Genomic DNA, 27,537 nt, shown 5'->3' with positions numbered 1-27,537 from the left:
CAGACGTACCTTGATTTCAAATTGTTCACACATTGCGGAAGAGAGGCGGGACTTAGGTAAGCGGTGGAGATGATTCCTCTAGGTTAGTCGGAAGAGATGGCCCGCGGAGACAGACCTCTAGGTTAGGCGGCGGAGATGGAGTCACACTAGGATATCTGAGTACAGGGTCTTTCTTGGTAAAGGATAATTTAGGGCAGGACTAGAATCGAACTGTTAGCTTCTGTGTTACAAAGCAAGCGGCTATACCAATGGGGCGTCGAGGCCGGCGGGTTCTTGGTGGGCTTTGGTATAGGATAGAAGCAAATGTTTATATAGGCGAGTATTTGTCCTTTTTCCAGGTGGTTTTGTTGAATACGTTGGCGGCTGGCGGGACGGGATTGCCAAGGTGCCGTCACCTGGATGCAAGTGATCCGAGCACTCCGAGGGCTCCACCACGGCAGCAACCCATCATCGAAATGCGGCGACGAGAATCCTATAGCCACTATCCGCCGACTCCAGGTGTCGCATTCCAAGGTTGTTTTTCTTGAGACCCGTGCTTGGCAGCACTGCGCTGTGGAAGCTCCTCGGCGGCGGACTTAGCAAGAGTGCAATCCCTCCTCTTTCTCGTCCAGCTCTTCGGCTCCATTCTCGCCACGACTCTGACATCTTTTCGATGTCCGGAGGCAGCGCCGCAAGCCGTCCCTGCATTAGGTGATTCTCACAACGCTGGACGCCGAGCGGAGCGACATATCGAAACCAGAGAGCTGCATGCAGCGCGCATCAAAGGCACCGACACTCGGAGAATGACTATTTTAACGCAACGGCATCGATCCAGCAGCTGGAATTGGGTGTGTCCTGAAGGGGAATGTATCGCCATCATTCCGCAACGCAAACGGCCAACGGCAGGTCCCGCGCTTGCTCTTGTCGAGGTGGATTTCTCATAGTACCATACCCAACGGACATGCACCAACGGACAGAACGTGGGTGCGAGGGGCCCATTGCGCACGGGATATGGTGGAGGATGGGACGCACAAGGGTAACTCAGGGGACGAGGGAACACCCACTCCGCGAGTGACCCCTTAAATCCAACCTGACCGGGACGTCTCAAGAGCAATTTTGATATCGAGAGGCAATCTTTGGACTTGCGAGCCATCGGGGGAGGTATGGGGATCTGCCCCAGAGGTAACAACGCCGAAGCGTCAGGGCGCCCAGCTGAAGCCCCTCAACTTTCCAGAGCATCTGCACATATGTTTAGTAAATCACATAACGTATTCGAAGTGGGTTTACGCACTTGGAGCATCTTCAATCACTCATTGCTGGTGATGCAAATTTCCGGACGTCGTAGTCCTTTGGTGGAGCGAGTCCGGCCTCTAGATCATCGTACAAATGACTCTGGCCGTATCTACCATCGCCCGTTTCATCGATGCCCGATTCGACTGCTCAATATGGATGTGTGACGAGAAACATGGGAATTGCTGGTACGATGGAGGAGCTGACGTCTGCTTTGGCGCGGCTAGACTATACCGATAGCGCGTGACGGCTGCATCCTGCCAAGCGGGATCCAAGGGGTTGGGTTGTCCAGGGTAGCTTCAGGCCAGTGGGGTTCGAGAGTGCTGTCCCCTTGAAAACCATCCAGCGACACCTCAACATCGCCGTCGGCACGACCAAGCAAACGGGGTTTTCTCTTGCCGATACTCACACCAATGGCTCCTTCTCGGGGCCTCTCAATTCTGCAACATACCATCATGGCGCCTCTGCAGAGCTCAGGCATCATGAAGGTTGCACGCCGGGCCTTCTCATCCTTCTCGGAAAAGCTCTCAAACCCGGCCAACTCGGTGCAATCGTACGTCTCCCATAGCAGCGATCCATATCTCAATCTTGCCATTGAAGATCACATCCTGCGTACGTCGCCGGCGGGCTCAGCGGTGCTCTTTCTCTACACCAATAGGCCTTGCGTCGTGATCGGGAGAAACCAGAACCCCTGGCGCGAGGTCAACTTAGGCTTACTGAAAGCAGCGGCACAGGGAAATAGCAAGCCGCGCGGAAACTCCAAGCCTCCCGCCATCGGCCATGTCCAGCTTGTTCGGCGTCGCTCGGGCGGCGGCGCCGTCTTCCACGATATGGGCAACGTCAACTGGAGCATCACCTGTCCCCGCGACGACTTCACACGCGACAAGCACGCTGAGATGGTTGTCCGAGCGTTGCGTGCTCTAGGCGTTGACCGTGCCAGAGTCAATGAGCGGCACGACATCGTCCTCGATCAGGGTTATGAGAAGCGGGCCAGCGACCCGAACGACACCCATCGCACTCCATACACGGTGGACGACGGCACGGAGCCCAGACCATTGAAGGTATCTGGCTCGGCGTACAAACTGACGCGTGGACGGGCGCTACATCATGCCACGACACTGCTTGCGTCGCCGAACCTGCACATAATACCCCAATATTTGCATTCTCCTGCGAAACCGTATCTGGAATCCAAGGGAGTGCAAAGCGTGAGCTCTCCGGTGGGCAACATCGGCCTGGACACTAGCTCCTTCCAGAAGCGCCTTCAGGACGAATTTGCTGCCATGTATGCGCCGGGAAAATCATTGTCTGTCGAGGTCCTTGGCGAGGAGCATCTCAATATCCCGGAGATCAGAAAGGGCTACGACGAGCTGAGGGTTCGTATAATTCCGATCAGACGTTTGCGGGAAGTGCTAACCCTGATAGACAAATGAATGGATCCTCACGCAGACGCCGCAGTTCACGCTGAAACTGGGGCCCTCTCAGTCGGCACAGCAGAGCATGCCATCTCGCATGGAAGTGAACGTGCACCATGGCATAATCAAGGCGTTCGAATACGAATCGAAAATCTGTCCAAGCGCGGTAACAGAAAAGATCCGGACCTTACTTGTCAAACAGAAACTGCAAGACATCCAAGATTGGCGAAGCTTCTTCCAGTCCAACCTCTCTGGAGACCATCCTGGCCTCTCCGAACTCATCGATTATCTCGAAGAATATTTACCGATTCCGGAGGCCCCAACAGCCTGAGCTGTCCTGCAGGCATGACGGTGGGATTGCACTTATCTCGCTCCACAGTCCAGGCCCTGGGCAGCATGCATCTGGTCACGCTCTAATGGTACGAGAGTCGCCATATATGGCCCTTTGGCGTAACAATCCATGGATTCCTCTCAGTCCTCGATTGCTGAGCACCGGGGGCTCCTCGCGCCATCATGCGACCGTTTGCGATGCCCTTGGGATATGCCCAGATGTCAAGGGTGCTAACGTGCTGCGGAAGGTACTGATAAGGAAAGTTCTGATGGGCGGGCGGAAAGAGATATTGTTGGCATTATGTGGTGGTGATGGGAAACCTCCCCGCCCACGGGTTCCGAGCTCCGACTGTCATGGGGACTGGTCGTATCCATGGCGCACTCGCACATGGACATTACCACAAGAGGACCCATCGCGGCATCTCAGCAACTGTGGCTGTCCTTCGCCTATAAAATGCTCCTGGAAGTACCTTCTTGTATGATTTGATCAGGCCGCCGACAAGGTTCCTGGATGTCTGGATCCATGCTTTCGTTCTTGAGGACCCCAAGAATTCTACGGCATCTGGGCGCTTCCATAGCCCACTGTTATCGATTCGGTAGACCAATTACGGCAGAATGAGGACACCGCTCGGCTCGCTCTCTACCGTTGTGGGAGCGAGCACCGCCCAATTCTCCAAGTCGTGTCATTTTGTAGCAACAGGTCCAGATGATCGCCCCAATAATTCCCGGTATCCTTGTGTATCCGTGTCCGCGCAATGGAATCCTTGGGTCTGGCGAGTGGATGCGGTCCCAGCCGCTTCACATCTGTTTCCAAAAACTACCTCTTGTTCAGATGGCAACCTTTCCATTTGTTCGTTTCAGGCATGGTCATTCCGGTTTTGACATGTCGGCTTATACATTCGGTTCTGTGCCCTGGCTTGCCACATTATCCTGAGTCCAGTTTATTCTTGTTCAATGCTGGCATCCAGTCCACGTGGTTCTGCCATCCAACCATCACCATCATGTCTTCAAAGGCCACAATACTCGTCTGGAAGCCAGTACGCCAACGCAGTATCAAATACCCGCAGATACATAGGTCGCGTTCGAGCGCTGAAAAAGGAGGTGGACGATCTGGTCGTGTCCTATACCATGTGTTTCTCGGTCGATTGAGGTGGAGATCCTCACTGGCCGTCCCTGGTTGAAACTCATATCCGCAGTCCTCGGCCTGTCTCCATTCATTGGATTGATTATCAAAGCCGTCTAAGCTGGGTAGTAGGCGCGCCGTTGTAGCCCACTTGCGCTGTGCTGTGTGGCTGTTTCGGCTTTGGTCGCTTTGTCCCCGAAATGCTTGGCATCAAATTCACCATTGGCCCTGATGCTGTACTACTCCAGTACTCCCCCTTCTTTGCTAAGCTCTGCCTGGAGAATGAGAAATACAGGGACGAAGCGCCCATATATAACGTATACATTGAGATCTCGGGATTGTAGTCGTCGGCCTTATACACGGTCTCCCTGTGCCGCTGCTGGATACCGTTCTGGTGCTCGATTTGGGAGACCTTTCGCCTTCATTAGCTCGAGACGCTGCTGGAGAATGACTGTAACGGTATTTCCTCACCTTTTAGTCGTTCTGGACGTGATATTGTAGCCATGGAGCACCGCAGATTCGACAATGCAATCAGCTCACCATAGGAGGGAGGCAGATAATGTTCTGCCCAAGCGGCCTCCTCCCTCGCCTCGGATCCGGGGAAAAGCCAGTCGCGTAGCTCAATTCGAGGATCAAAAGAAGTCATCTCAGTTCGAGTCCGTCGACGATCGGAGCCCTCGAGTCAACAATCGGCCTTTCACAGTGCAACGGAAGGGGGGGCTGGATGTGCCTTGGCGCCGCCCCCTAGCGCACAATGCTGGTGTCGGTGACTGAGGCTCCTGCCTTCGCGACGATGTTGTGTATTTGACTGCAGTCACGCTCCTCTCTTCGACGCAGTCCCTCTCCTCAGCCACTTCCCAAGCAGTCCGAGCAGCCATTTCCATCGCCTCACGAAATCTTGCAGCAACTGCTTCCTCCCCAACTATCTTGAAGTAGGAGCTCCACTGGCCGGCTTCCGCGAATATACTAAACGCCCTTAGGATGCGGAGAGCTTACGATCCCGCGGTTTTCAACGTGAGGGACCAATACCCTCATATCTCCAGTACGCGTATAGCGCTGTTCTCGCCTTTTCCAAGCTTATAACTCCAGCCTCTACCATCATCAACAATCCCATGATTGTTGACGCATTGATTGTCATCAATGAGAAGAAGTGGGCCGCTTGGCGGCAGTACGAGGAGGCTGAGGCAGTATTCCGAGCCGGCCAACAAGAGGTCTGGCTGCGCCGGAGGGATCCGCGGATTCCCCAGGAAGTTGTTGACATGGACGTGGAGATCCTGATGATGGAGTTCTCCAACGCCATTGCCCACCGGGACAGGATCCTGGAAAGGCTCGACGCCGACGAGGAGCCTCTGTGGGCGGCGCTGGAGAGGTGGTAGGGGCGGAGGGTGTGTGCGTGAAGGGGAAAGGCGGGTTGGTTGAGGAGGAGATGTACTTCTACTGCAGCATCACTTGTGCATTGCGCGGCGTTCGGGCGGATAGAAGCATAGCTAATGATACCCTGGGTCTACTGGTCTTCTCTTCCTTCTGACAAACTGGTTCCCTGCAACCCTACTGCTCCAAGCAAACCGTGCGAGATATTGCGCAGGTATATAAGCAGCAACTTTTCGCAGTTCGCCCCGCCTCCTTCACCGCAAGACTCCACCCACAACTGCACGTTCCCGGCCACCACTCCCCATTTCACGCTCTTCTCTATATCCATTCCCGACCAACACATACTCCTAAACGTAACCCTGCCCTCTATTCGTGCTCTTGTATCTACCAACCCCCATCCCAGAATGACGCCCGCAATCGACCCCACAAAGTACAACTTCTTCCAGCAAAACCCTCACATCCCACGTAAGTCCACCCACTGCACCGGCATCACAACCACTGACATCCTACCTCTCATCAACAGGAGAAAAAGCCCTTTCACACACCCCAACCATCCGCGCCATCACTGAGGTCAACCGCCGCAAGTGGCATGTCACCCAACAGTACGAGAAACTGGTACTACAGTTGCAAGAGATGAACTCGAAGGCTGCGGCGACGCTGAATATCGAGACGTTCGAAGCCATGGAGTGGGCGACGGCGAGGGCGAGGCGGGAGTTTGAGAAGAAGAGGGATGGGTTCTTGAAGGAGTTGGAGGTGGAGGAGGAGAGGCTGTGGGATTTGCTGGGGGCGCTGCTGGAGTGGGATGAGGTTGTGGAGGAGGTGGGAGGGGGGATGGAGGTTTGAGAGGGAGAGGGTTCGACTTGAATTGGGTTCCTGAACGCTACTTTGGTAGGCGATTTGAGGCACCTGTTTGGTTTCTTGGATGGAGACGAGGATATAGAATGAGGTTTAGGATATTCTCCATCGCGGTAAGCCAATCTACGAGGTACACAGCCTGGACTACTTTTTCTCATTGGGCCGGCAAAGTTGCTGCATACCCAGGGAAGGTTAGATTACAAGTTCTTGTGAATCCTCTTTCACTGTGAGGAAGTAAGTTGTGTGAAGGGGTTTCTCATAGAATGCTTGAGGGATGATTGGGCCCACATTGGTACTTTCGAAGAATGAACAAGAATCAGCCGTGTATCAAATCGTTGGAATTCACCTCGAAGACCCGACGTCCCGAGCTCCTGTGGCTAGTGCAGCCGCGCCACACTTGCGCCACAAACGCTCACGATCGATTCCCTTTGGGCCACGCAGTGCCAAGCTTGAAACATCCACATGTTCTCCACGACTGCCCGTTTACCGTTTGTTGTTCTTCGGTTTCAAGGATGTCTGCACAGGCGGCTTCGGATCCGGTGAGAGAAGGAGGTACGTTTGTTCAAAGCTAAATTATCTGACCGTTGAGGGAGGTATATGTGGTAGGGTGCAGCGCTGCTCGGGGATTGCACAATTGACTCGAGTCTGGGGTGTGGATTTGACGTGGAGAGGTGCTAATGGGCGTGTAGGTACGAGCTCGAAGTCGAGTAAGAAGAAGAAGAATAAGAAGAAGGCGGGAGCCGCCGCTGAAAAGAAGGCCGAGGAATCGGAGATTGTGGATGGGAATGATCACGAGAAGGGGGACGGGGAAGAGGAGCAAGGCGATGAAGAGGAGGAGGTCCAAAATGTACAGCAGGCTTGAATTTCGTGGGTGGGACAATACAGCGCTGACGATTTGGTAGAAAGCCAGTGGACCCCAGCCGTCGGAAGAACCAGACGATGTCGAGGACGAAAAACCGCCGATTAGTCCCGGGGTGCAAGCGAATGGCGCAAATCTACACTCCATATCTTCTGCTGTTGCGCTGGGTCTTGCTAGATCGCGATCACAAGGGGGATTAAGCCCGTCGCCTCCTCCGCCGTCGGACGCCGCCGCAAGACTCGAAGCGTTAGCGAAGGAGAGGGATTCGCTCCGTCAGGAGGTTACCGAGTTGCGGAAGAGCTTAGAGAGTATAAGAGGGAAGCATGAGGAGGAGTTAAGCAACTTGCAGGCAGAATTGGAGGAGGCGAATGAGGGGAAGGAGCACTTCGAGACGCAGTACAGGAATCTGCTTGGGAGGGTTAATACTATCAAGAGCTCTCTGGGGGATAGGCTGAAAGCTGATGCGGTAGGTATATGGAGTCAGGCTGCTCTCCGTGGCCAAACTCGAGTTAGCCATCACATCAGCGGCTGACCCTTCTCTAGGCCAGGCTCGAGGAGGCTCATACACAAATATCGGAACTCGAGGAGCAGAACCGGGAGCTCCAGGAGAATAACAACAGTCTTACCGAGGAGCTATCGAAACTGCGGCGGGAGAATGAAGCACACGCGGCTGAGATATCCAACCTGAGGTCAAGAGCAACACTCTCTCAACAGAACTGGATCAAGGAGCGAGATGAACTCATATCGCGCGAGGCGTACGCAAGAGAAGAGTTTGAGAATGCGAAACAGGCCATGCAAGACTGGGAGGCATTGGCGCTTAATGAGCGCTCTTTGCACGACAACCTCAAAGAGAAAATGGCTGAAATGGAGGAGCAGCTGGAAAGTTTGAAGGAGGCGCATGCTAGGGCAGTGAGCCAAAGAGATCAGAATAGCGAGGCAGTGGACGGGCTGCAGAAGGCGTTGCAGAGATTACAGACGGGTGAGTCTCTTTGCTTAACACCTGGTATGGAACCTCTAACCCTCATCATCAGAGCGGAAGAACGAGCGTCGCGAGTTGGTCGAGAACCATGAACAAGAGTTGGACCAGCTTAGAAAACAAGTTAAGGCCGCAGAAGAAGCGGCGGCATCAGCTAAAGCCACCTTGGAGACCACCCAAAAAGAGCTCGAAAGAGCCTTGCCATTCGAAAAGGAAGTGAAGGAAAAGAACCTCTTGATAGGGAAGCTCAGGCATGAAGCTGTAACCCTGAACGAGCACCTCACGAAAGCACTCAGGATACTCAAGCGGGGGCGTCCAGAAGACAATGTCGATCGGCAGATCGTTACAAACTACATCCTCCATTTTCTTGCTATTGATCGCTCGGATCCGAAGAAATTCCAGGCTTTGCAGCTAATTGCTTCGCTACTCAACTGGAATGACGGTAAGGCTCTACGGCTTGATTAGATGAAGTTCCGTCTGCTGACATGGATACAGAGGAGAGAGAACAAGCCGGCCTTGCCCGTCCAGGCACCTCCAACAGTAACCTTCGCATCCCTTTGTCACCTTTCAGACGCGTTCCTTCTACACCATCACTTACCGGTACGATGCATGCAGACCCCTTGCTTATGGAGAGTCCGTCCAGCCACAAGGAGTCACTTGCTGAGCTTTGGTCCGACTTTCTTCGACGGGAGGCCGGCGAAGGCGAGCGGTCTCGGAGCGGAAGCCAGGCCACCGTTGCAACATCTCCGCCTTCCAAGGACGACACGAAGTCTGGCTTAGGTATCAGCGAACACTGACATGATGTCTGATCCTGCGGCGGACAGCTTTACTATGTATATATAAGAATACCTTTCTATTCGGAGTTTATAATCAGTTAAACGGGCGTCATCCTTGGTTGCATCCGGAATCCTAGCAAGTCAACGAAGCTTGCATCGCACCCATACCAATTCAATAGCCTTAACGATTATTATACATTTGCCCATGTTGTACACCTGACTATACTTGCACATGCCGAAAAGCCTCCTAGGTCCCGAAAACCTCTCGCCAACATAAAGGGTTGTACAACTAAAGATGATCATACATGTCCAAGAGCCTCATGTGTCCATGAGGAATCTAATCACCAGCGTCGAGACTTGCCCAACTTGTCCTTCTCCTGCTTATCGTTCGGTTTTAGTTCCCTCCTGCGCCAGTAATCCCTCTCCATTTCCTTCCTCTCTAGCCGCAAACGCTTCCGCATCTTATCGTTAAGTCCATCGGGATTTCGCTGCTCCCAAGTAATAGATCCAAAGATCTTGGTACGAATATCTAGTGGATATCAGCAACTCGGACCCGGCAACGTGATTACACCGCCGTTCCACATACGGTGTACGCAGTACGGGCATAGAAGGTGTGCGCGTTTTACTCTCCCGCATGCCGAGCACTTGTTAAGATTGGTGAGGTCTTTGATGCCCTTGCCGGCCATGAACCTTTGCCTCTTCTTGCGATGTGAAGTCTTCTTCTTCGGTACGGCTCTCAGTATGCCCTCCCATATGTCCGACAAGGACGGTAATGACGGTAGCGATATGAATGGGAACGCGAGCGCAGCGAACGGGGTGGGTAGCAGCCGGAAAGGTTGCGCAATGCGCTGGAGCAGCGGTAGGTTCATGACGGGTCGGATCGGGCCATTGAGGGTGGGAAGGAGGGACTGCCACAACGGAGGCAGCGGTCGAGCGAGCGCCATTGTGGATAGGAGGGTTTTGGCGATGTATAGACGTTCCAGCGCCGATTATATCGCCCGTAGAGCTTAACTGTCGTTGGTGTTGAGGAATAAAATGAACCCCCAGCCGGAAGCTATTCTGCGCTAAACCGAAAACGAGGCTAGCGCGCTTTCGCTTCGTTGCTGCCCCCTTTCCGCGCCTGAACAGCACGAGAAAGTCCACGACAACGTCTCGCTCGTTCAAACACATACACTCACTTTTCTGGTGCCTTTCGTCGCTTCTCACTGCCCAGTAGTTTTCCGCAGCTCACAGCTTTACTGTCGATAGATAAGTCGCGCGCAATGGCTGCCACGTACAACAGCCAGCCGACCACCATTTACCCTACGAGCCATGTCGGTTTCGACAGCATCACCCAGCAGATTGAGAAGAAGCTCGTCAAGCGGGGGTTCCAATTCAACATCATTTGCGTTGGTACGCTTTGACAACCTATATGACATGCAGAGCGTGCATCTGACCTAACGCTGTGCAGGTCAGACCGGTCTCGGCAAGTCGACATTGATCAACACCATCTTCGCCTCACACCTCATGGACAGCAAGGGCCGTCTGCTGCCCGACGAGCCCATCCGCCAAACCACCGAAATCCAGACTGTCTCACACATCATCGAGGAGAACGGTGTGCGCCTCCGACTCAACATCGTGGACACCCCTGGTTACGGCGACCTTATCAACAACGAGCGCTGCTGGGACCCCATCGTTAAGTACATCAAGGATCAACATAGTGCCTATCTTCGCAAGGAGCTTTCCGCCCAGCGTGACAGGTACCTCCAGGATACCCGCATCCACTGCTGCTTGTTCTTCATTCAGCCATCTGGTCATGCCCTGAAGCCGATCGATATTGTTGTGCTCAAGAAGTTGAGCGAGTTCGTCAACGTCGTGCCCGTCATCGCGAAGAGTGACAGCCTGACGCTGGAGGAACGCGCTGCCTTCAAGGAGCGGATAAAGGAGGAGTTTGCATTCCACAACCTCAAGATGTATCCTTATGACAATGAGGAGCACGATCAGGAGGAAATTGCTCTGAATACCTCTATCAAGGTGGGTTGGTCGGCTGGTCCTGGTTACTCTTGTGCTAACAGGTATTCAGGCCATGCTTCCTTTCGCCGTTGTCGGCTCCGAGAAGACCATTGTCGTCAACGGCCGGGAGGTACGCGGTCGCCAGAACCGCTGGGGTGTCATCAATGGTAGGATGATATATCTGTATGGATCAATGGCTCTTTCTAACCCCGTTTACAGTTGAGGACGAGAATCACTGCGAATTCGTCTATCTCCGCAACTTCCTCACTCGCACCCACCTTCAGGACTTGATCGAAACTACTGCCCAGATCCATTACGAGTCCTTCCGTGCGAAGCAGCTCAATGCACTCAAGGAGAACACTACTGGTCACGGATCACGACCAATCTCACCTTCAGCGGATCGGGAGCTCAGTAGGAACAGTCACCGGATGACTATGAATGGATACTAGGTGCCATCCGTTCACAAAATCCTTCAATATTGAACTCGATGAAGAGGAGTCATGCGGTGCTTGTGTGCGATCCGCTAGGTTCAGGGGAAAGAGAGGAATGAGGACAGAAGAAGTCTTGAAATATGATACCAGTGCAGCAGTTATTGGCACGAGGGGGTTTCAAGGGGACAGCGGGGATTACTTCACCACACCATGGTTCGAACAACCGATTTTCTTGAATATTGTCTTTAGTGCAGAGCAGTAGGTTCTATTTTCTCCACATTTTGTTTGTTCGGTGGGTGTCCTGGATGCCTGCGGTTCATTATACGGGTTATACTATACCCAGGCGTCTTAATTCGTCTATCCTTTGGAGCCGTGTGGAGGGAGCGACCGAGAGGGGTAATGGGTCAGATGAAAAACATAATATCTCCACTTGGCTGCTGTGTTGTACCGTTCAGGTTCCCCTAGTAGTGGTCTTCGAATTCCGCGTGCTACTTCTCTGTCCGTCTTGGATTATCGTTTCTATCCGCATCGCATTTATCAGGGCCATAACCGCAGCCTTTCCTCGCTCCAACCTGGTTTTCCTCGAAACGTTCTCCGCAGGAACCGGGCCCGAACAAAACGTTCATATGGACTTCGCCAGAATGTCGGATGGTGGCATGCAAACCAGGTAAACTAGGGATCCCCCTCTCCTCAACGCAACAATCTCGATCCCGCAAAATCCTCCATGTTATCCGCATCCCTCCCTCTCCCACCTCCCTCCTTCGTCATTCTAACAGGCCTCTTGAGCCCCTTCTTTGGACTCTTCGTCCCCCCTGTCTGCTTCGGTACCTCATCTACTTCTCCTGCTCCCAACTCACCGTCCCGCTTTTCCCTATCGCCTACGTCATCCCCTCCTCCATCTTCGGTCGGGATTATATGCTCCCCGATACTTCTCTCGATGATTTTAGCTTTTGCACTGGCGCGTTTGAACCGGTCATCGAAGTCGGCGACTGCGTCTTCGGTATTGGAGGTGTCGAAGGTTAAGGGGTCCGTCAGATGGTAAAGTAGGTGGACGTTCCGGTGGAGGCGGGTGTTGGGGGATTCTATCAGAGGGAGAACGGGTTTAATGGTATCGTCTTGGTCTTCGATTTGTAGATTTCTTGCAGTTTCGGATTCACCATCGGTGGGTTGCTCTTTCACTCCCTGCCCCTCCGTTTTCTCTTCCTCCCCTGCTTCTTCACTCCTCACAGCCCCTTCTAAGGAAGAGGTCACCACCGGAGACGTTGAAGACGACGACGCTTTCGGCAATCTCGCACCCCACACGCTCGCCCGCCCATGCAAAACGCCCAATGAAGCGAATTTCTCGAACCCCTTCTCGAGGCCGAAGATGCGGCCTTCAATGCGGCCGGCGCGGGCGCCGTCGCGGATTCCTTGGGCGTAGGCGGACGTGTAGAGGGTGTCTTCGAGAGTGAGGAGGGTGTCGAAGGGGTCGTTGGGGTCTTCTGTTGGTTGGGAGATTTCTGAGGCGTGGTTCATCTTGGGGGCTTGAGATCGGAGGGCTGGTGTCTGAAGACTGTGAAGCAGCCTAATCTCTGGGAAATATTCTCCAACTGTCTTCCTCGCCTTGTTCCGAGTCTCGAACGTAAGAAATGCGTTCCTTGCACTGAGTCTAAGTACGGAATCTGCAATATGTGACTCTTGCAATCAACACAACAACCATCTGTATGCCAGTCAAGCCGTTCGGTGTAGGGCGTGTGGTTCGTGAACCGGACTCTATCCTAGACGAAAATATCTCTTATACTTGATTTTCTTGGAAATAGGATTCCGTATTTCGGGTATCTTGACTGAACTTCGCGGATGTAGCTGATTGGGCCTTGAGTAGAGTTCGACACAGTTTTTATTCATCAAGGGTTAACTCGAGATCTCGAAAATATGGCTATGATTTGTGGACTTTAATTGTCGTTGCATTCTCGTTGCATTCTCGTTGCATTCTCTTATGAAAAGTGGCGTTCAGTGCTAGCAAACCACTGTGGCGGTGCGGGTGGCGGGGTAGATGCCGAACTTGGGCGGGGTGTTCCTGTACGATTCTGGCAAATTGGAGTGCTGCTCCTTTCGACTCACACTCGCACTCCAACACTCCGGGCCACACCCGCTTCACTTAAACACCGTTGTACAGCCGATCTGACTCACACGAGTCTATCGCTAAAATCCGTCGTAAACCGCACCTCCAGTACAGATTCACAAACCGGAGATAAATAGCACAGGCACAACAGAGATCGGAGTTTATCTGGTTCACCACATATAGATCCCCAGGCTAGAGAAAGTCGTCCAAAATGGATTCTGGAAAGAAGATCCTTCCCGTCGAGGGTGAGAGGAATATCCTCATCACATCCGCACTACCCTATGTAAACAATGTACCCCACCTTGGTATGCAAACCGTTCTTTCATCGTGGATTACTTTGTCATCTAATCGGAATTCCAGGGAACATCATTGGTAGCGTATTATCAGCCGATGTCTTCGCAAGATATGCTCGCGCAAGAGCATACAACACCCTCTTCATCTGCGGAACCGACGAATACGGCACAGCGACCGAGACGAAGGCAATCGAGGAAGGCGTTACGCCGAGAGAACTCTGTGATAAATTCAACAAGATTCACGCTGATGTATACAAATGGTTCAACATATCTTTTGATCACTTCGGGCGTACTTCAACACAGGAACAGACGGAGATTTCTCAGGATATCTTCATGAAGCTGTACAAGAACGGATACTTGGAGGAGAAGACTACGAAGCAGCCGTACTGCGAGACACACAACAGCTTTCTGGCAGACAGGTTCGTAGAAGGCGAGTGCCCTCTATGCCACTACGAGGACGCCCGTGGCGATCAGTGCGACAAGTGCGGACACCTGCTGGACCCCTTGGAGCTCATCAATCCCAAGTGCAAGCTAGATCGCGCTACACCGGTGGTGCGGGAAACCAAGCATCTTTACCTGTGCTTGGACAAGTTACAACCGGCCGAAGAGGAATGGTTTAAGAAGAGCAGCACGGAGGGCAAGTGGTCTTCCAACGGTATCCAAATCACGTCGAGCTGGCTCAAGGAGGGTTTACATCCCCGTGGCATCACAAGAGATCTGAAATGGGGCACTCCGATTCCCGCTGAACTCAAGGGCTTCGAGGACAAGGTCATGTACGTGTGGTTTGATGCCTGCATAGGATATGTCTCCATCACAGCAACGTACACCAAAGATTGGGAGAAGTGGTGGAGGAATCCGGAGCATGTGAAGCTCTACCAGTTTATGGGCAAGGGTGGGTTCTCAAAGATATCTACTGAATGATACACTTACTGACTAATACAGACAACGTACCTTTCCACAGTGTCGTGTTTCCCTCGTCTCAAATTGGTACCGGAGACAAGTGGACTATGGTCAACGCCATCTCCACTACAGAGTACCTGAACTATGAAAAGGGCAAATTCTCCAAGTCTCGTGGTATTGGTGTGTTTGGCACCGATGCGGAAAAGACCAAGGTCCCGTCGGACGTATGGCGCTATTACCTCCTCTCTCGTCGGCCCGAGACCGGCGATAGCGAGTTCGAATGGGACGGCTTCATCTCATCAAACAACAATGAGCTTCTCAAGAATCTAGGCAATTTCGTCAATCGCGTCATCAAGTTCGTCAATTCGAAGGTGTATGACTCCAAGGTTCCTGATTACACGAAATTCACAGATCCGTACTTCGATGAGCACAGGCGGAAAGTGAATGAACTGCTGAAGCAGTATGTGGCAGAAATGGAGGATGTCAAACTACGAGCGGGTCTTTCAACGGCCCTGCACGTTTCTAGCCTGGGTAACACTCTGCTACAAGACAATAAGCTTGACAACAAGCTTGCGACTGAGCAACCGGATCGTTGCGCTGCCGTTGTCGGCCTTGCGCTCAGCCACATCCACCTTCTCGCTTCGTTAATTCAACCTTACCTGTAAGTCCCCATATAACTTCTCTTTGGAGCCAGGAAGGCTGACCCAATCCCAGACCTCAAACTTCTGAATCCATCCTCCAACAACTCAACGCGTCGTTCCTTACTATTCCCGACACTTGGGACAGCAACACCATCCCTGTGGGCCACACTATCGGCAAAGCGGCCTACCTCTTCAGCCAGATCAAGCCCGAGAAGGAGCAAGAGTGGCGGGAAGAGTTTGGCGGTGCTGAAGCTCGCAAGGCCAAGGAGGAGCAGGCCGCCAAGGCAGCGGCAAAGAAGGCAGAGAAAGAACGCAAGAAGGCCGCCAAGGCAGCGAAGAAGGCTGGTGAAGGTACGGCTGATGGTACCGTCGAAGCAGCGGAGAAGGGAGGTGCCGCTGCTACGAAGACTGCGCTAGAAGAAGTTAGTGAAGGGGTCCATCAGGTCAGCCTTCAAACTTCGTAGAGTAGAGGCAAGGGGTCGACGAGATGGAAGGGGGATTGAAGGAGAGATACCCTTTTCTTTTGTGTTGCGTGATGATTCAAAGAGCTTTGTAAACGGATTCATGTAAGGGATTTCCCAGGTCTGTTGATCATTTCATAGGGAGAATTTTGTTGACAAACTCAACGTTATATACTGTGATCTCGGTTCAACAAATGTATTCCTTTCATTATCTGCACTTCACCAATGCCGAGCGACGCAGGTTGTGTCGTCAAATGTTCTGTGGTATCTTTGGCATCCACTTTGACTCTATGTCCAACTTGTACAAGCAGTCTGCCCATCAACATACTCTAAACACCAATCGCCTCCGCTTCGCGAAGCATAACGATGAATACACATAATTGTACAAATTTCCCTTCTTAGACTCCCGCCCATCGCTTCCATCAGAAGCGCGCTTTTTTGACCTTCATGTTCAACCCCGAGCTGGAAGCACCTTGGGGCGGCGGTATCTTCAGCAACGGCCTCTTACACGGCTGAAATCCTCTAGCGATGGGATATCTCCAGCTAAGCCAGCAATTCCACACAAGCGCCGATGCGCTACTCGATGCCCAATACAGCACCATACTAGCAGGCACATACTGCAAGAGAACGCACAGCGAGGCCGAGAGACCCAGCGCGGTTGTCCGCAGGACCTTGGAAAACCTCGAACGCTGGGCGTCGAGCTCCTGGTCCAGGGTGGACGTGTACACGTTGGTGAACATGAGGCCGGAGACGATGAAGGGCAATGCGCCCGTGGGGTCCGGGATGAGGAGGTCCGGGAACCAGAGCGCGCCCTCGGTCGCGAGCGAGCCGTCGAACCAAGGATTCGCCGCGATATCGGTGCCGTATGCGACCCCGATTCCCTGCTTTCCGGCCTCTAAGGGTGTCGTAATGCCACAAGCGTCCGTGGCTATGCGCAGCAGACCCCGGCCATATCCCGACATGCGACGCAGTGTTTCGGCAAAGGCGAGGAAGATGGGCAGTTGTGCGAAGGTCCAGCCAATCTGGCCGCGCATCGTACACTTCCAGCGCTCGTTCAGGGCATTGACTTCCTTGCGGCGGGCGCGGACAAGGGCGTTCCGGGCTTGGGGGGACTTCAGGTCCCCCAACTCGCCGGAATTGGCCATGCGCTCGGTGACGCTGAGAGAGATGGCGGTGCGGAGCGGGTTCAGCATCATGTAGCGGCTGACGTTGGAGCGGACGCGCGAACCGAGCGTGGTGACGAGGACGCCGCGCATGATGAAGGCGGACATGGGGATTGCGGCATACCAGGGGACGTAGCCGTGCAGGAATTGGAGGAGCTCGTGGGGGAGGTAGAGTGCGGTGTCGAAGATGATGTTGTTGCGGGGGGTGGTAGCGTGGAATGCGCGCGTTCGAGGGGATAGGGAGGCCGATGGACATGTGAGACCATTTTTACGGTGCAATTGGCGGCCTGACTGCCGCAGTATTCTTGAACAGAGCATTTTGTGGTGGTAGTAATGACATGGTGTTGAACTCCCAGTCGTTGATTTTGAGGTGCATGCTATCCCTGCGCCGATCCGCCAAGGCTCGGTTTGCCAGGGACACATCCCTGCCTGGTGCTGTCATATGCACCCCACGTCCGAACCATCCGATAGTGCCACCTACTAACTACCACAGCGCTCCAACTGCAACTGAAAGTCGTCCACCTCCCTTTCTCTAATCGGGGCCGTCGCGGTTGAGCTTGCCACGATGGGCGTGGTTTCAGTCCTCCTCTCGGTTTGCTTCGCCGTGGTCATTGCTTCTATCTTCATCCCAGCTACGTTTCATGCTTCCGGACGGCTGGTGGGCAAATATCTGAGGGGCGCTTCACGGACGAGGCGAGAGCTGCTGATTGCTAGGACAGCTAAAGAACAGAAGGAGTACGAGGAAAGAGTCAATACAGAGCGGGAGGTGCGCAGGAAAGATAGCGATGAGTGGGAAGAGGTCGAAGGTGCGCTGGTAGGCAGCGCTGCCAATGGTGAACAGGCGGCGGACCAGGACTGGTCTGGCATCATCGGCTTCTTCCACCCTTTCTGGTGAGCATACTATACCTCTGCGATTCCCAGAAGCTACTTGCTGACTTGGTCCAGCAATGCGGGTGGCGGCGGTGAGCGAGTCCTCTGGGAAGCTATTAGGGCCACCCAGCTGCGCAGACCCGAAGCCATCTGCGTAGTATACACGGGCGACCACGACGTCGACAAATCCGCCATCCTGAAACGTGTCGAAGAGCGCTTCAATATCCATCTACATGCTCCGTCGATCCACTTCCTCTACCTGACGAAGCGAGACTATGTCCTGAGCAGCACATGGCCTCGCTTTACTCTCCTCGGGCAGTCGATAGGCTCCATCTTCCTCGCCTTGGACGCCTTCCAGCTACTCGTACCAGACATCTTCATCGACACCATGGGTTACGCCTTTGCCACATGGCTCTCCACCATCCTCTTCCCTGACGTCCCAACAGGCGCCTACGTCCACTATCCCACCATCTCCACCGACATGCTTGACTCGCTCTCCTCGGGCGGACAAGGCATCCACGCCGGCGCCGGCGTCGGTCTGCGCGGCCTCCTCAAACGCGCCTACTGGCACATCTTCGCCAGCCTCTACAGCCGCGTCGGCTCCACCATCGACGTCGTCATGACCAACTCGAGCTGGACACAGGCGCACATCAAATCCCTCTGGGGTCCCTTCCGCAAACGCCAAAACACCACCACGAACCAAGACACGGAGGACATCAGCGTCGTGTTTCCCCCCGTCGCCGTCGCGGACCTCGAGCGCGCCATCCACATCGACGAGCAGAGCGAAGCCACACGCCGCCGCGATATCGTCTACATTGCGCAGTTCCGCCCGGAGAAGAACCACGAGATGATCCTCCGCGCCTTCGCATCGTTTGCGCGGCCGGAGATCAAGGCGTCCAAGGACGGCGGCGGCGTCATCATCGGGAGGAGGCCCGTGCCGCGCCTTATCCTCATCGGCAATATGCGGGCCAGCGACGAGATGCGCGTCTACACGTTGCGGGTGCTGGCGCGCGAGTTGGGCGTCGACGAGTACGTCAAGTTTGTGCCCGACGCCAAGTGGGAGGCCATGGTCGAGTACATGGCGCAGAGCAGCGTGGGCGTCAATGGCATGTGGAGCGAGCACTTTGGCATCGGTGTTGTGGAGTACCAGGCCGCGGGGTTGATATGCGTCGTGCATGACAGTGGGGGCCCGAAGATGGATATTGTGGTTGATGTCGAGGGGGAGCCTACGGGTGAGTTGATCACATGCTATTATTATCTTGAGTTCTGGATGCGGGCAAAGGCTGATGCGAATGGATAGGATATCACGCCTCGAGCGTCGAGGAATACGCAGCAGCGTTCGACAAAGCGCTGAGTTTGCCCGCGGAGGAGGCGCTGAAGATGAGGCTTCGGGCGCGCAGGTCGGCGCGGAGGTTCTCGACGCAAGTGTTTGGAGAGAAGTGGGTAAGGAGGATGGAGGAGTTGATTCGGCTGCGGAGGCAGAGGGTTGGGGTGAGGGGGTTGTAGCGGAGTGATGAATTGCAGGTTGGGAAGGGTGTTGATGTGGGCCCTAGCGGGGAGACGTAGGGCGGAGAAGATAAGGGAAAGTTGTGAAGCTGTGGTGTATGGGACTTGGGAAGGGAGGCGTTACACTGGCGTACAATGGCTCGGCTTTGTTTTTTTATACCCGGAAATCTTCATATGGTGGTGGATTTGGCCCATGTATGATTGCGACTCCCTATTCGGGTTTTGGGGGGTGGGGGCTAGGGAATGCATGGCGTTGGAAATGGGTGGTCCTGATCTTTCGGGTATGCGTGTATTCCGTTACAGTTGTATGAGTATGAGTTTGTATGATGGGATAAGGAGAGACGAAAAGGAGAAGAAGTAGAAGAAGTAGAAGTAGAAGAAGGCTCGAGAACACAGCATTGCGCGTGCTTATGCATACGGGTAGATGGTAGATGTGTGAGTATTGCAGCGTTACCTGTTGTTGTTCTCCGTGTTGGGGACTCCTGCACCATTGTAGTCGAACTCCTCCGATCCATCCCAAGGTTGGATAAATTAAAAGCAGGCATGTACTTCACTCAGTGTCGACCTCAATCCCAGTCCGAAACGGACGTTTCCTGTGCGTCACGTCATTTGTGTGTAAGAGACAGAGAAACTACACAACAGCAACACCGCATCACCATTAAGACTCTAACACAAGTGAAAAGAAGAACGGTATATTCTATACCAGGAAACCCCTTCCAAGATGGACGGAAGACGGTTCAGTGACAAGAGCGCCCCGCAAAAGCACGCCCCGTAGCGGAGTTGCCAAACGAGAACCGGCATCCCTTAAACAACGCTCCACACCATGAAAAAGCAGAGTTCAAGAACTATCCCCTGCACTCATCCGATGCAATACCGCACAGCATCCCAATCCATCCTGCCCACTACCGCGCAAATCGCACACCAGCGCGATTTCGCAATCCCTTATGTCCCCATCTTCACCGGGATCCACGATTTTCCCATCACACCAGTTTACAAGAACAGGGCCAATCCGGCAACAACCACCGCGGCGGCGCCCATCTCGACCTTGCCTGCAGCACCAGTGCCCTGGGACGACGAACCGGTAGGCGTGGATCCACCGCTGACAGAGCCCGTAGGGGGGGCGCCCTTACCGGATGGAGTGACGTTGCCCGAGGCGGTAGGGGAGGGGATGTCTGTGGCTGTGAGGGGTTTAAATGTTAGCCTGAGATTTTGAATTTGCAACTAAAGACGACTTGAGGAGGGTCGTGAGAGGAAAGGAAATGAGAAGTCGGCGATCTCCAGCTCCGATGAGAGAGGACTCCTCAACCCAAGACCAACCCGGGCAACTCAAACCAAGTAACCCAAGGAGAACAGCAATAGAGAAAGCACTACTTACAAACCTGCACCCCCTTCCCCCCACAAACCTCCTTGAACGCCTTCAGCGCCGCATCCCTCTCCCCCTGGCCCGAGCAGAACTCGGCAATCTTGGCCACGGCGTCGCTGCTCTTGCACACGGCGACGATGTTGGACGGGTCGTCGAACGAGTTTATGGCGCCGAGGTAGCAGCCCGGTGCGGATTGGGCCGAGGCGAGGGAGAAGAGGGAGCCGACGAGGGCGAGAACGAGGGTCTTGGTGTACATTGTTGTTGTTGGTGTTGTTGGTTTTGGTGAGGTGGTGGGAGTGGAAGTCGAGTTTGAGTGGATGAGCGAGTGTGGTTATGGGAAGCGGAGATGGAGGGGTCCGAAGGGGGCGTTCGGTATCGATCGATGGGCGTGCGTAGGTATAAGTCCACAGTGACGCTGTGTCTTTGGCTACAATGGCGGCGGTAGAGAAGGAAACGGATGACGGAGTGATTCTGGTTGAGGAAAGAAAGTAACCGTGGGTTCTTGTTTGTGGAAAAGAGTGTAGGCGTCCAAAGGAGTGACGGAAAAAACAAAAGTTGACAGAGAAGGAAGAGGCGAACTGGAGAGAATGATCAGAGAAAGAGTAGACTGTCGAAGATGAGGTGAGGTTGAGCAAAGGGGCGTCCCCGGCATGGCGTCCGGGTGCCAAGGCGCGCGATCAAACACGCTAGTTGAAACACACCTTACCATACATGGCTTAGGCTGGTTTCCGAAGTCAAACACCACCTGGGCATGCATCAGCGTTGAAGCAATTCTTTGGATCGCCGGAGTATACCTGTGAACGTCTCGCACGTGAATCCTACCCAGGTACCATATGATCTATATCGATAAAAACGGCATCAACGCACCCACGACCAGTCCACATCAGCTAAACCACAAAACCCACTCCATCCACTCCTCAAATTCTCCTACTCTACCTCTATCATTGATCCAGACCTCAACTGAACTCTCCAATATCCAGCGACCTTTATTAGCAGAGCCTACTCCGTACCACGGGCCCCTCTACATTTCGCATAAACACCATCTCGCAGCAAAACATGCAGAATGCGAAAATAGTATAATACAACGGACCCTCTCCACTTGTCCAGATGTCGTTTCGAAGCACACCTGCATTCCCAGCACTCCGCTGTCTCCGAGAGCAAGTAGCGACGACCAGGCAGACCTCCTCCTCCTCCTCACAAAGAGAGAGACGTGGCGGACGAACACATGCTTCTTCATGATCCATTAACACCCTCCCCTCCAGTCGCCATAATCTATCTCATCCGACCCTTCCATCGTCCGCAATGCGCACATGCCATCATGTCCTCATCCCAGTCATCCGTCCCCATCCCCGTCCCCATCTCTTCCACATTACCAGCAGCCACAGGTGAAAGATGCCGAAAAGACAGGATGAAACAAACAGAAACCAGAAACCAGGATGCAGAAATCAAGATGCAGAAATCTTCGGGCAAGCAAAGAAAAGCAAAAAGGAAAACAGGCCTCGCTCGCAAGATGCACATGTCCCACCCACCAGCAACCCTGCACATTCCCGAAAAGTGTCAAAAACTACATGCAGTGCCCCTCCATTAGACAAAGAAATGAAATCGAAAATGAATCCAGACTCCTTGGCTCCGGCGCTTCGACTAATTGTACATTGCACAATGCGGAAAGGCCACCAAGACAGGTAGCTAGTCAGTGTGTGGATGGGAGTTGCGTATGAGGGAACCTCGTCGTGGCGGTGGTAGTATTATTAAGTATGTTTCAAGAGAGGAGAGGACAATTAGTTCAAGGTGGCGTTTTCGGTTGCACGCCATTCGGACCGAGCATCGAAGGAATGGGCTTGCGGCGTGCCTTTGCCATAGGGATGCGTGGCACCCCCTGGATGACTCTAGGCTCTTTCATAAGAGTGGGATCCAGTTTCGCTGGGACTGTGGACATGGGTCAGTAAAAGTCCGCGAAGGCACAAACCCAAGCTGGGTCAACTTACTTCGACTAACAATGGTCCTGTAGTCGCCGGGAAATCGTGAGCTGGGAGGATTCGCTGCGGCCGTGCGCCACAAGTGATCCGTTGTGTCGGACAGATAGTCCGTCTTGGTCTTATGGAAGAAGGACGACTTGCCGCGATTCCGCTTTGCAAGAATGATTTCGTCGAATAGCCTGACCGCAGGGTCGTCCGAGCGCTTAGTCTCTCGTTCATGGATGAACTCATTGAAACCTATATGGCCCATTAGCGTCCGTCATCATTCAAGAAACATGGTCCCACAAACCTTGCGTCTCCTGCAGCATCGACATATACTGCACCTGATCATTCGGAATGCTCTTCATAAAGTCGTCCATCTTGAACTGATAGATCATTCCCGCCTTCTTCTGGTCCCCAGACGCAGGCACCAAATACCGGCGATACGTGTACAGCAAGCTGGCGAAACATCGCACAAACGACGCGCGCACCTGGTCGGGCCGGAAAGCGGAGGGACATACAAGACAAATCTGGGGCACGCATTTGCCGTGCGCGTAAATACTGCAACCTGCTACATGTCAGTGTGCCCCACTTCAAACCGGATGAGATCATAGTACGTACCGCTGCAGCGATACATGCCCTCGTCCGACTTCTCGTCACACACTGCGCAAGACGCCCGTTCCTCGAAAGATCTCCACTGCATGCAATGGCCCTCCTGCCAATGAACCGTCTCCGAGTTCCGGACCGGCTGCATAGCCATGCCAGGCATGATGGTAGACGCCGCCAGTGTCGACTGTGCGTACACCGAAGGCGCATATGCAGAAGGCGCGCGGAGCTCGTGACTCAGCGAGGAAGTAGAAGCGCTGGGGTTATGTCCCAAGAAGGTTTGACTAGGCCTTCGCATAGTCGCCGCACGCTCAAAGCCAAACTGGAAGCGGGAATGGTGAGTAAGACCGTGAACAAGCTGGTGACCAAAACGTACCGATGAGCTTCGTCGGGAAGATGTCTCGAAATGGCCAGATCGTTTCTCCCGCAGATTGGCTTGCAGTGCATAGCCGGAATCGCTTCGTGAGATGGGGGTGCTGGGGAGGGGAGGAAATACCTGAGAGATAGGGGAGATCTTGGGAGAAGGAGGAGAGTTGGAGTTGGTTCGGATGGTGGTCGATGTCGTTGGCCTGTCATTTCCCCGGCTCGACACGCTCGATTGAAGGAAAGCATTGAAGATCAGGGGTCGTGAACTGCCCGGACCGACCGTAGTCCCGTACGATGTTGAGTTCATCCCAATGTAGCTTGGTATAGTCAATGAGTGAGCCCTATGCGTAAAAACACCAGGATTCTCTGAACAAAAGTTATCATATGGGTATGCTTCGATCGCATATGCAGGCGGTCCAACGGGCACTCCGTATCTGGTATGATGTGGTGCGGAGTGCTGCAAGAGCGAGGTAAGCTTCCGCCTCTGCTGGCGTGGCAGAGGGGTAGGGGCAGGGCCATTCGATACCACTGTATCCGTATCCAAATCGACGAGAACATAGTCGTCTTCGGGGTAATCGGTAGGCTCATATCTCCTCTCAATACCAACGATATATGGGCAAGGGGCCTCAATAGTTTGGATCAAACGAGAGGGCAGAACCGGAATGAAGACGCCGGCCCATTTAAAAGGATACAGCAAGTTCGTAATGGCCATGCTTGCTAGATGCAGCATCGCCGTGTGTGAAGAAAGCAGAATGATCCTCGACTCCTCAAGGACATATTCGAAGAGTGTGATGATGTTCGGAATAGACAGGCATCTGAAGAGGGCGTATATGTCGATGTTGCGGGACCCAGGGATCTCGTTGGCCGCCTCCTTCCGCGCATAGAGTCGAAGTTCCCGGATGGCGACTTCGACCTGTGTGATGGAGGATATTGGGCTTAGGGCCTCGACACAGAGGTTGACCACGTAACGCTCCAGCGGTTGCCACATGCCTATCCGGGGTGAGCTCGGGGGTACACGCATCACAACGCCGTTGGTCATGGGAACCACCACTGCCTTCAGCCATTCCTTCCACAGCGGGGTCAGGCTGGGGTCGCGACCCATAACACCGTACGCTCGCGGAATCCAGAGACCCGTCTCGCCGTCGGTGAGGCCTTCGATCTTCGACGCGGCACCGTGTCTCACAGGCCGCAGAAGGTCGGTCATTAGGCCAATCTTCTCTTCGACTGTACTAATCTCCTCCTCCAAATTCTCCCGCTCCTGCGATCCCGACGCAATGGTAGGCAATCTCGCCAAAAGGCGAGACAATTTGGCTCTCTCCAGAGCTAGGCGTTCACCGAGGCTGCTTGCCAGTTCCCGCTCTTCCGCATTCATGTGGAGCCTCCGCCATTCCTCACACTGCCGCTCCAGGCCCTCCGCAGCAGTCGCATTCAGAGGCAGCCATACAATCAAGCAGATTCCGTAGAGTTTCGAGCCGTCGCCGTTGGTCATGGCAAAGCCGTGCCAGGAGGTCTTTGGGCGCTCGTCCGATGACACGACATTCACATCGTTGGGGAAGGCGAACATGGGTACGTAGTCTGGGAAGGGATTTCGCCGCTTCAATTCTTCGACCATATTCTTCGGCGGGTAGCGGTCTAGCAGCACGGGTTCATAGCGGCGCAAGAGCGGGTGCATATTCGGATCGGGACTGAAAGGTTGGGGTGCTGGAATGACAGAATTGTAGCCTGATAGCCGTTTCGAAGTGCGGATAGAAGCTGTGAAGCATATTAGCACATGATTTGAAGCGGATGCAGCATGCAGAGCATGCAATAGGGGACCAATGTTTTCCCTCAGAGGACGACAAGTCACATACCTTGCCGTGCCATAGAAGGCTGCCTCTTTAGACTACTCTGCATAGTCGAGATCCTCCTCCTGATGCTCCCCACTCCAGACTTGATATTCCCCACACCCTCATCATTCTTCGTCGTCGTAGGCGGCGGCCGCTGCAGTCTCGGACGAGGCGGCTTTGGCGGACGACTCTGCTGCGCAACGCCGGCGGAGAACTGAATCTCTTCCAAGAACGTATCCCGCTCCGACGCAAACTTCCTGAGCGCTTGCTCGAAATCGGCGTCGCTGAGGCCGGAGCCGCCGATGGCGACGCCCTTGATGGTCGCGCTGCTGCGGTTGCTGGCTGTCTGCTTGGAGGTGGAGTCGGAGCCAGTGATTGTGCTGACGGAATTACGGTTCTCGTGGCTGTGGCGGGCGGACGACTTGCGGGCTGGGATGGTGTCGCTGTTGGCGTTAGTGAGGCCGTCTTGTGATTTTGGGCGGGCGAGCGTATCGGTTTCGAGGGCGCGGTCTTCTTCGATGGTCTCGCCGACGTCGACGGCCGGAGGAGAGGAGAGGGCGGAGGTCAAGCCATTGGTGGTGGGTTGGGAGCGCTCATCGTAGACCTGGGAGGACTCGATGCCGCAGATGAAGAAATAGTCTGCGAGCGGGACGGACGAGGCGTCAACGGCAGGGACGGGGGCCATGGCGACTTTTTGGTGACTAGCACATACGATATCCAAACACCTATGGAGGGAAAGGAGCGACAGGTGCGTGAGGCACTGGGTGGTTGTCGGAGGGTCGTCCAAGGCTCGGTCAAGGCATTGGGGAGGCAGAAGGTGGTGTGGGTGGAGGATCGCAAGAACCAAGAGATTGTTTTGTCAAGGCGGCGGGCAGGGCGGGAGCAAGAGCGGAAAGGTTTGGAGAATGTTGTGCGACGGTGACCCAAAAGGTGCGAATCGTCTGTCGATGCGGTAGTACAGGACGCGACGAGTTGAACGAGGGGGGAGTCGGCGGTCGGATGCAACGATGCGCAGGCGGAGTGATTAGTGTGGGGGGGGAGAAGGATGAGGGCGGGCCGGGCGGCGGCGATGAGCAATGCAATCACAAACAAGAATAGCAGTAGGCAGAGAGATGTTCAGAGAGAATTAAAATGATGTAGGAGGATAGCAGAGCAAAGAGCGGGAGAGGACAAGTGGTGGGTAAAGCGGTGTTCACAGGCCGTTTGACTATTCTTAGCGAAAACATGTCCCTGGGTGGTGTGGTGGTGGAGGACCCGCAACACCAGCGCCGGCTCCGTTTGGACCCTTGGAGACCCTGGCAACCCAGGTTTACTGTGGTAGATGGTGCTATAAACAGGGCCCGATAAAGCATGCTACCAAGGAGGACCAGCAGATGGCGCTGGCACGGGCGGAGGTTTGGAGCTGTCCTGCTGATGAACCACTGCAAGGCACCGTCTTCTGTTTCGCCAGCCCGACTCCAGTTCCACAGTCAATGGCGTCGTCGGCCTTTCAGTCCCGTCCAACGCTTGAATTCCCCCTGACCAAACTCCTTACGGACCGAGTACATAATACAAGCAACATGACAAGATCGAACTGCTCGGTACGTTACGGACTTTCCAACTGCAACAACAACAACGACGATCTTATCATCCTCGCACCTCTCTCCCGCATCCCTCGGTCAGCCAGGATGTGCCGCACTATTGCCCCAGTCTTTCCCAGACTTTATTACCGTATCGTGGAGCGTGCACTCCCTCTGCCCCTGTCTATCCCCTTTCAGGACCCTAGTGGCCTTCCCAAAACAGTCGAGCCAGACGCCACCGCCTGCTATTGGAAGCTCAGGAGGGGGAGGATGATGGGTGATGGAGTGCTGGCGGACGCGCCACATTTGTGTTCAGCACGCCTGAGGGTGTGGGAGCAATATCTGTCGAGTACATGAGTATTGACCAAGTGTATTGGTTATTGATGTGGCCACCTGCAGCATCACTTCTTGGAGTAAAACCAAGATAGGGGCTTGCAGACGTGCGTGATGTTGTTCGATATCATGGATGATGATCATGGGTACGGAGTAGTCGTGGTGGAGGGCCCGAAAAAGAGAGATGGCGATGGACGGCG

General features: G+C 54.1%; 11 protein-coding genes across 11 annotated transcripts; 5 read left to right on the top strand and 6 right to left on the bottom strand.

Annotated features, from left to right (window-relative positions):
- Positions 1 to 1,682: 1,682 nt before the first annotated feature.
- On the top strand, positions 1,683 to 3,012 carry EI97DRAFT_452804 (uncharacterized protein; the record flags this gene model as incomplete). The annotated part of the gene is made up of 2 exons (XM_033800423.1): positions 1,683 to 2,642; positions 2,692 to 3,012. The coding sequence occupies 2 exons, from the start codon at positions 1,683 to 1,685 to the stop codon at positions 3,010 to 3,012; spliced, it is 1,281 nt and encodes a 426-aa protein (XP_033650266.1).
- A 3,797-nt stretch (positions 3,013 to 6,809) lies between these two features.
- Positions 6,810 to 9,178, top strand: EI97DRAFT_436659 (uncharacterized protein). Its single transcript, XM_033799165.1, has 6 exons — positions 6,810 to 6,912; positions 7,050 to 7,207; positions 7,263 to 7,685; positions 7,763 to 8,198; positions 8,251 to 8,637; positions 8,691 to 9,178. Exons 1-6 carry the CDS (start codon positions 6,873 to 6,875, stop codon positions 8,990 to 8,992), a joined length of 1,746 nt encoding a protein of 581 aa, XP_033650265.1. The 5' UTR covers positions 6,810 to 6,872; the 3' UTR covers positions 8,993 to 9,178.
- On the bottom strand, positions 9,039 to 9,984 carry EI97DRAFT_436657 (uncharacterized protein). The gene is made up of 2 exons (XM_033799164.1): positions 9,558 to 9,984; positions 9,039 to 9,500 (listed from the first exon to the last, which is right to left on the bottom strand). Exons 1-2 carry the CDS (start codon positions 9,913 to 9,915, stop codon positions 9,313 to 9,315), a joined length of 546 nt encoding a protein of 181 aa, XP_033650264.1. The 5' UTR covers positions 9,916 to 9,984; the 3' UTR covers positions 9,039 to 9,312.
- Positions 9,985 to 10,113: 129 nt separating this feature from the next.
- On the top strand, positions 10,114 to 11,880 carry EI97DRAFT_436656 (cell division/GTP binding protein). The gene is made up of 4 exons (XM_033799163.1): positions 10,114 to 10,363; positions 10,422 to 10,984; positions 11,034 to 11,130; positions 11,183 to 11,880. The coding sequence occupies exons 1-4, from the start codon at positions 10,234 to 10,236 to the stop codon at positions 11,410 to 11,412; spliced, it is 1,020 nt and encodes a 339-aa protein (XP_033650263.1). The 5' UTR covers positions 10,114 to 10,233; the 3' UTR covers positions 11,413 to 11,880.
- Positions 11,881 to 12,084: 204 nt separating this feature from the next.
- On the bottom strand, positions 12,085 to 12,909 carry EI97DRAFT_385122 (uncharacterized protein; the record flags this gene model as incomplete). Its single annotated transcript, XM_033796004.1, has 3 exons — positions 12,085 to 12,195; positions 12,277 to 12,576; positions 12,649 to 12,909. The coding sequence occupies 3 exons, from the start codon at positions 12,907 to 12,909 to the stop codon at positions 12,085 to 12,087; spliced, it is 672 nt and encodes a 223-aa protein (XP_033650262.1).
- Positions 12,910 to 13,478: 569 nt separating this feature from the next.
- On the top strand, positions 13,479 to 16,152 carry EI97DRAFT_425666 (methionyl-tRNA synthetase). The gene is made up of 4 exons (XM_033797163.1): positions 13,479 to 13,800; positions 13,856 to 14,680; positions 14,731 to 15,349; positions 15,403 to 16,152. The coding sequence occupies exons 1-4, from the start codon at positions 13,707 to 13,709 to the stop codon at positions 15,791 to 15,793; spliced, it is 1,929 nt and encodes a 642-aa protein (XP_033650261.1). The 5' UTR covers positions 13,479 to 13,706; the 3' UTR covers positions 15,794 to 16,152.
- Positions 16,004 to 17,287, bottom strand: EI97DRAFT_198938 (uncharacterized protein). Its single transcript, XM_033793669.1, has one exon. The coding sequence runs from the start codon at positions 17,269 to 17,271 to the stop codon at positions 16,213 to 16,215; it is 1,059 nt and encodes a 352-aa protein (XP_033650260.1). The 5' UTR covers positions 17,272 to 17,287; the 3' UTR covers positions 16,004 to 16,212.
- Positions 17,288 to 17,430: 143 nt separating this feature from the next.
- EI97DRAFT_470134 (UDP-Glycosyltransferase/glycogen phosphorylase) lies at positions 17,431 to 19,725 on the top strand. The gene is made up of 3 exons (XM_033801749.1): positions 17,431 to 17,844; positions 17,899 to 19,055; positions 19,124 to 19,725. Exons 1-3 carry the CDS (start codon positions 17,519 to 17,521, stop codon positions 19,327 to 19,329), a joined length of 1,689 nt encoding a protein of 562 aa, XP_033650259.1. The 5' UTR covers positions 17,431 to 17,518; the 3' UTR covers positions 19,330 to 19,725.
- Positions 19,726 to 19,966: 241 nt separating this feature from the next.
- On the bottom strand, positions 19,967 to 21,270 carry EI97DRAFT_436653 (uncharacterized protein). Its single transcript, XM_033799162.1, has 2 exons — positions 20,705 to 21,270; positions 19,967 to 20,507 (listed from the first exon to the last, which is right to left on the bottom strand). The coding sequence occupies exons 1-2, from the start codon at positions 20,946 to 20,948 to the stop codon at positions 20,320 to 20,322; spliced, it is 432 nt and encodes a 143-aa protein (XP_033650258.1). The 5' UTR covers positions 20,949 to 21,270; the 3' UTR covers positions 19,967 to 20,319.
- EI97DRAFT_198868 (uncharacterized protein) lies at positions 20,996 to 21,392 on the bottom strand. The gene has a single exon (XM_033793668.1). The coding sequence runs from the start codon at positions 21,342 to 21,344 to the stop codon at positions 21,120 to 21,122; it is 225 nt and encodes a 74-aa protein (XP_033650257.1). The 5' UTR covers positions 21,345 to 21,392; the 3' UTR covers positions 20,996 to 21,119.
- A 1,083-nt stretch (positions 21,393 to 22,475) lies between these two features.
- On the bottom strand, positions 22,476 to 26,130 carry EI97DRAFT_445490 (DENN-domain-containing protein; the record flags this gene model as incomplete). The annotated part of the gene is made up of 5 exons (XM_033799974.1): positions 22,476 to 22,618; positions 22,678 to 22,905; positions 22,958 to 23,215; positions 23,269 to 25,371; positions 25,470 to 26,130. The coding sequence occupies 5 exons, from the start codon at positions 26,128 to 26,130 to the stop codon at positions 22,476 to 22,478; spliced, it is 3,393 nt and encodes a 1,130-aa protein (XP_033650256.1).
- Positions 26,131 to 27,537: the final 1,407 nt, after the last annotated feature.

This window comes from Westerdykella ornata (assembly GCF_010094085.1).
Source record: "Westerdykella ornata strain CBS 379.55 unplaced genomic scaffold EI97scaffold_34, whole genome shotgun sequence".
Taxonomy (NCBI): domain Eukaryota; kingdom Fungi; phylum Ascomycota; class Dothideomycetes; order Pleosporales; family Sporormiaceae; genus Westerdykella; species Westerdykella ornata.
Note: the sequence above shows the minus strand (reverse complement) of the source record. Positions and strands in the feature narration are given on the sequence as shown.

Excerpts from the sequence above, each read along its gene's own strand:
- EI97DRAFT_436659 (XM_033799165.1), top strand. The coding sequence starts at position 6,873 with ATGTCTGCACAGGCGGCTTCGGATCCGGTGAGAGAAGGAG. Across the intron at positions 7,686-7,762 it reads ATAGGCTGAAAGCTGATGCG|GCCAGGCTCGAGGAGGCTCA; the intron begins GTAGGTATATGG and ends ACCCTTCTCTAG. Across the intron at positions 8,638-8,690 it reads GCTACTCAACTGGAATGACG|AGGAGAGAGAACAAGCCGGC; the intron begins GTAAGGCTCTAC and ends ACATGGATACAG.
- EI97DRAFT_436657 (XM_033799164.1), bottom strand. The coding sequence starts at position 9,915 with ATGGCGCTCGCTCGACCGCTGCCTCCGTTGTGGCAGTCCCTCCTTCCC. Across the intron at positions 9,501-9,557 it reads ATGCCCGTACTGCGTACACC|ATATTCGTACCAAGATCTTT; the intron begins GTATGTGGAACG and ends GATATCCACTAG.
- EI97DRAFT_436656 (XM_033799163.1), top strand. The coding sequence starts at position 10,234 with ATGGCTGCCACGTACAACAGCCAGCCGACCACCATTTACCCTACGAGC. Across the intron at positions 10,364-10,421 it reads ATTCAACATCATTTGCGTTG|GTCAGACCGGTCTCGGCAAG; the intron begins GTACGCTTTGAC and ends AACGCTGTGCAG. Across the intron at positions 11,131-11,182 it reads CCGCTGGGGTGTCATCAATG|TTGAGGACGAGAATCACTGC; the intron begins GTAGGATGATAT and ends CCCCGTTTACAG.
- EI97DRAFT_425666 (XM_033797163.1), top strand. The coding sequence starts at position 13,707 with ATGGATTCTGGAAAGAAGATCCTTCCCGTCGAGGGTGAGAGGAATATC. Across the intron at positions 14,681-14,730 it reads CTACCAGTTTATGGGCAAGG|ACAACGTACCTTTCCACAGT; the intron begins GTGGGTTCTCAA and ends TGACTAATACAG. Across the intron at positions 15,350-15,402 it reads TCGTTAATTCAACCTTACCT|ACCTCAAACTTCTGAATCCA; the intron begins GTAAGTCCCCAT and ends ACCCAATCCCAG.
- EI97DRAFT_198938 (XM_033793669.1), bottom strand. The coding sequence starts at position 17,271 with ATGCTCTGTTCAAGAATACTGCGGCAGTCAGGCCGCCAATTGCACCGT.
- EI97DRAFT_470134 (XM_033801749.1), top strand. The coding sequence starts at position 17,519 with ATGGGCGTGGTTTCAGTCCTCCTCTCGGTTTGCTTCGCCGTGGTCATT. Across the intron at positions 17,845-17,898 it reads GGCTTCTTCCACCCTTTCTG|CAATGCGGGTGGCGGCGGTG; the intron begins GTGAGCATACTA and ends GACTTGGTCCAG. Across the intron at positions 19,056-19,123 it reads TGTCGAGGGGGAGCCTACGG|GATATCACGCCTCGAGCGTC; the intron begins GTGAGTTGATCA and ends GCGAATGGATAG.
- EI97DRAFT_436653 (XM_033799162.1), bottom strand. The coding sequence starts at position 20,948 with ATGTACACCAAGACCCTCGTTCTCGCCCTCGTCGGCTCCCTCTTCTCC. Across the intron at positions 20,508-20,704 it reads GGGGAAGGGGGTGCAGGTTT|CCACAGACATCCCCTCCCCT; the intron begins GTAAGTAGTGCT and ends AACCCCTCACAG.
- EI97DRAFT_198868 (XM_033793668.1), bottom strand. The coding sequence starts at position 21,344 with ATGCCGGGGACGCCCCTTTGCTCAACCTCACCTCATCTTCGACAGTCT.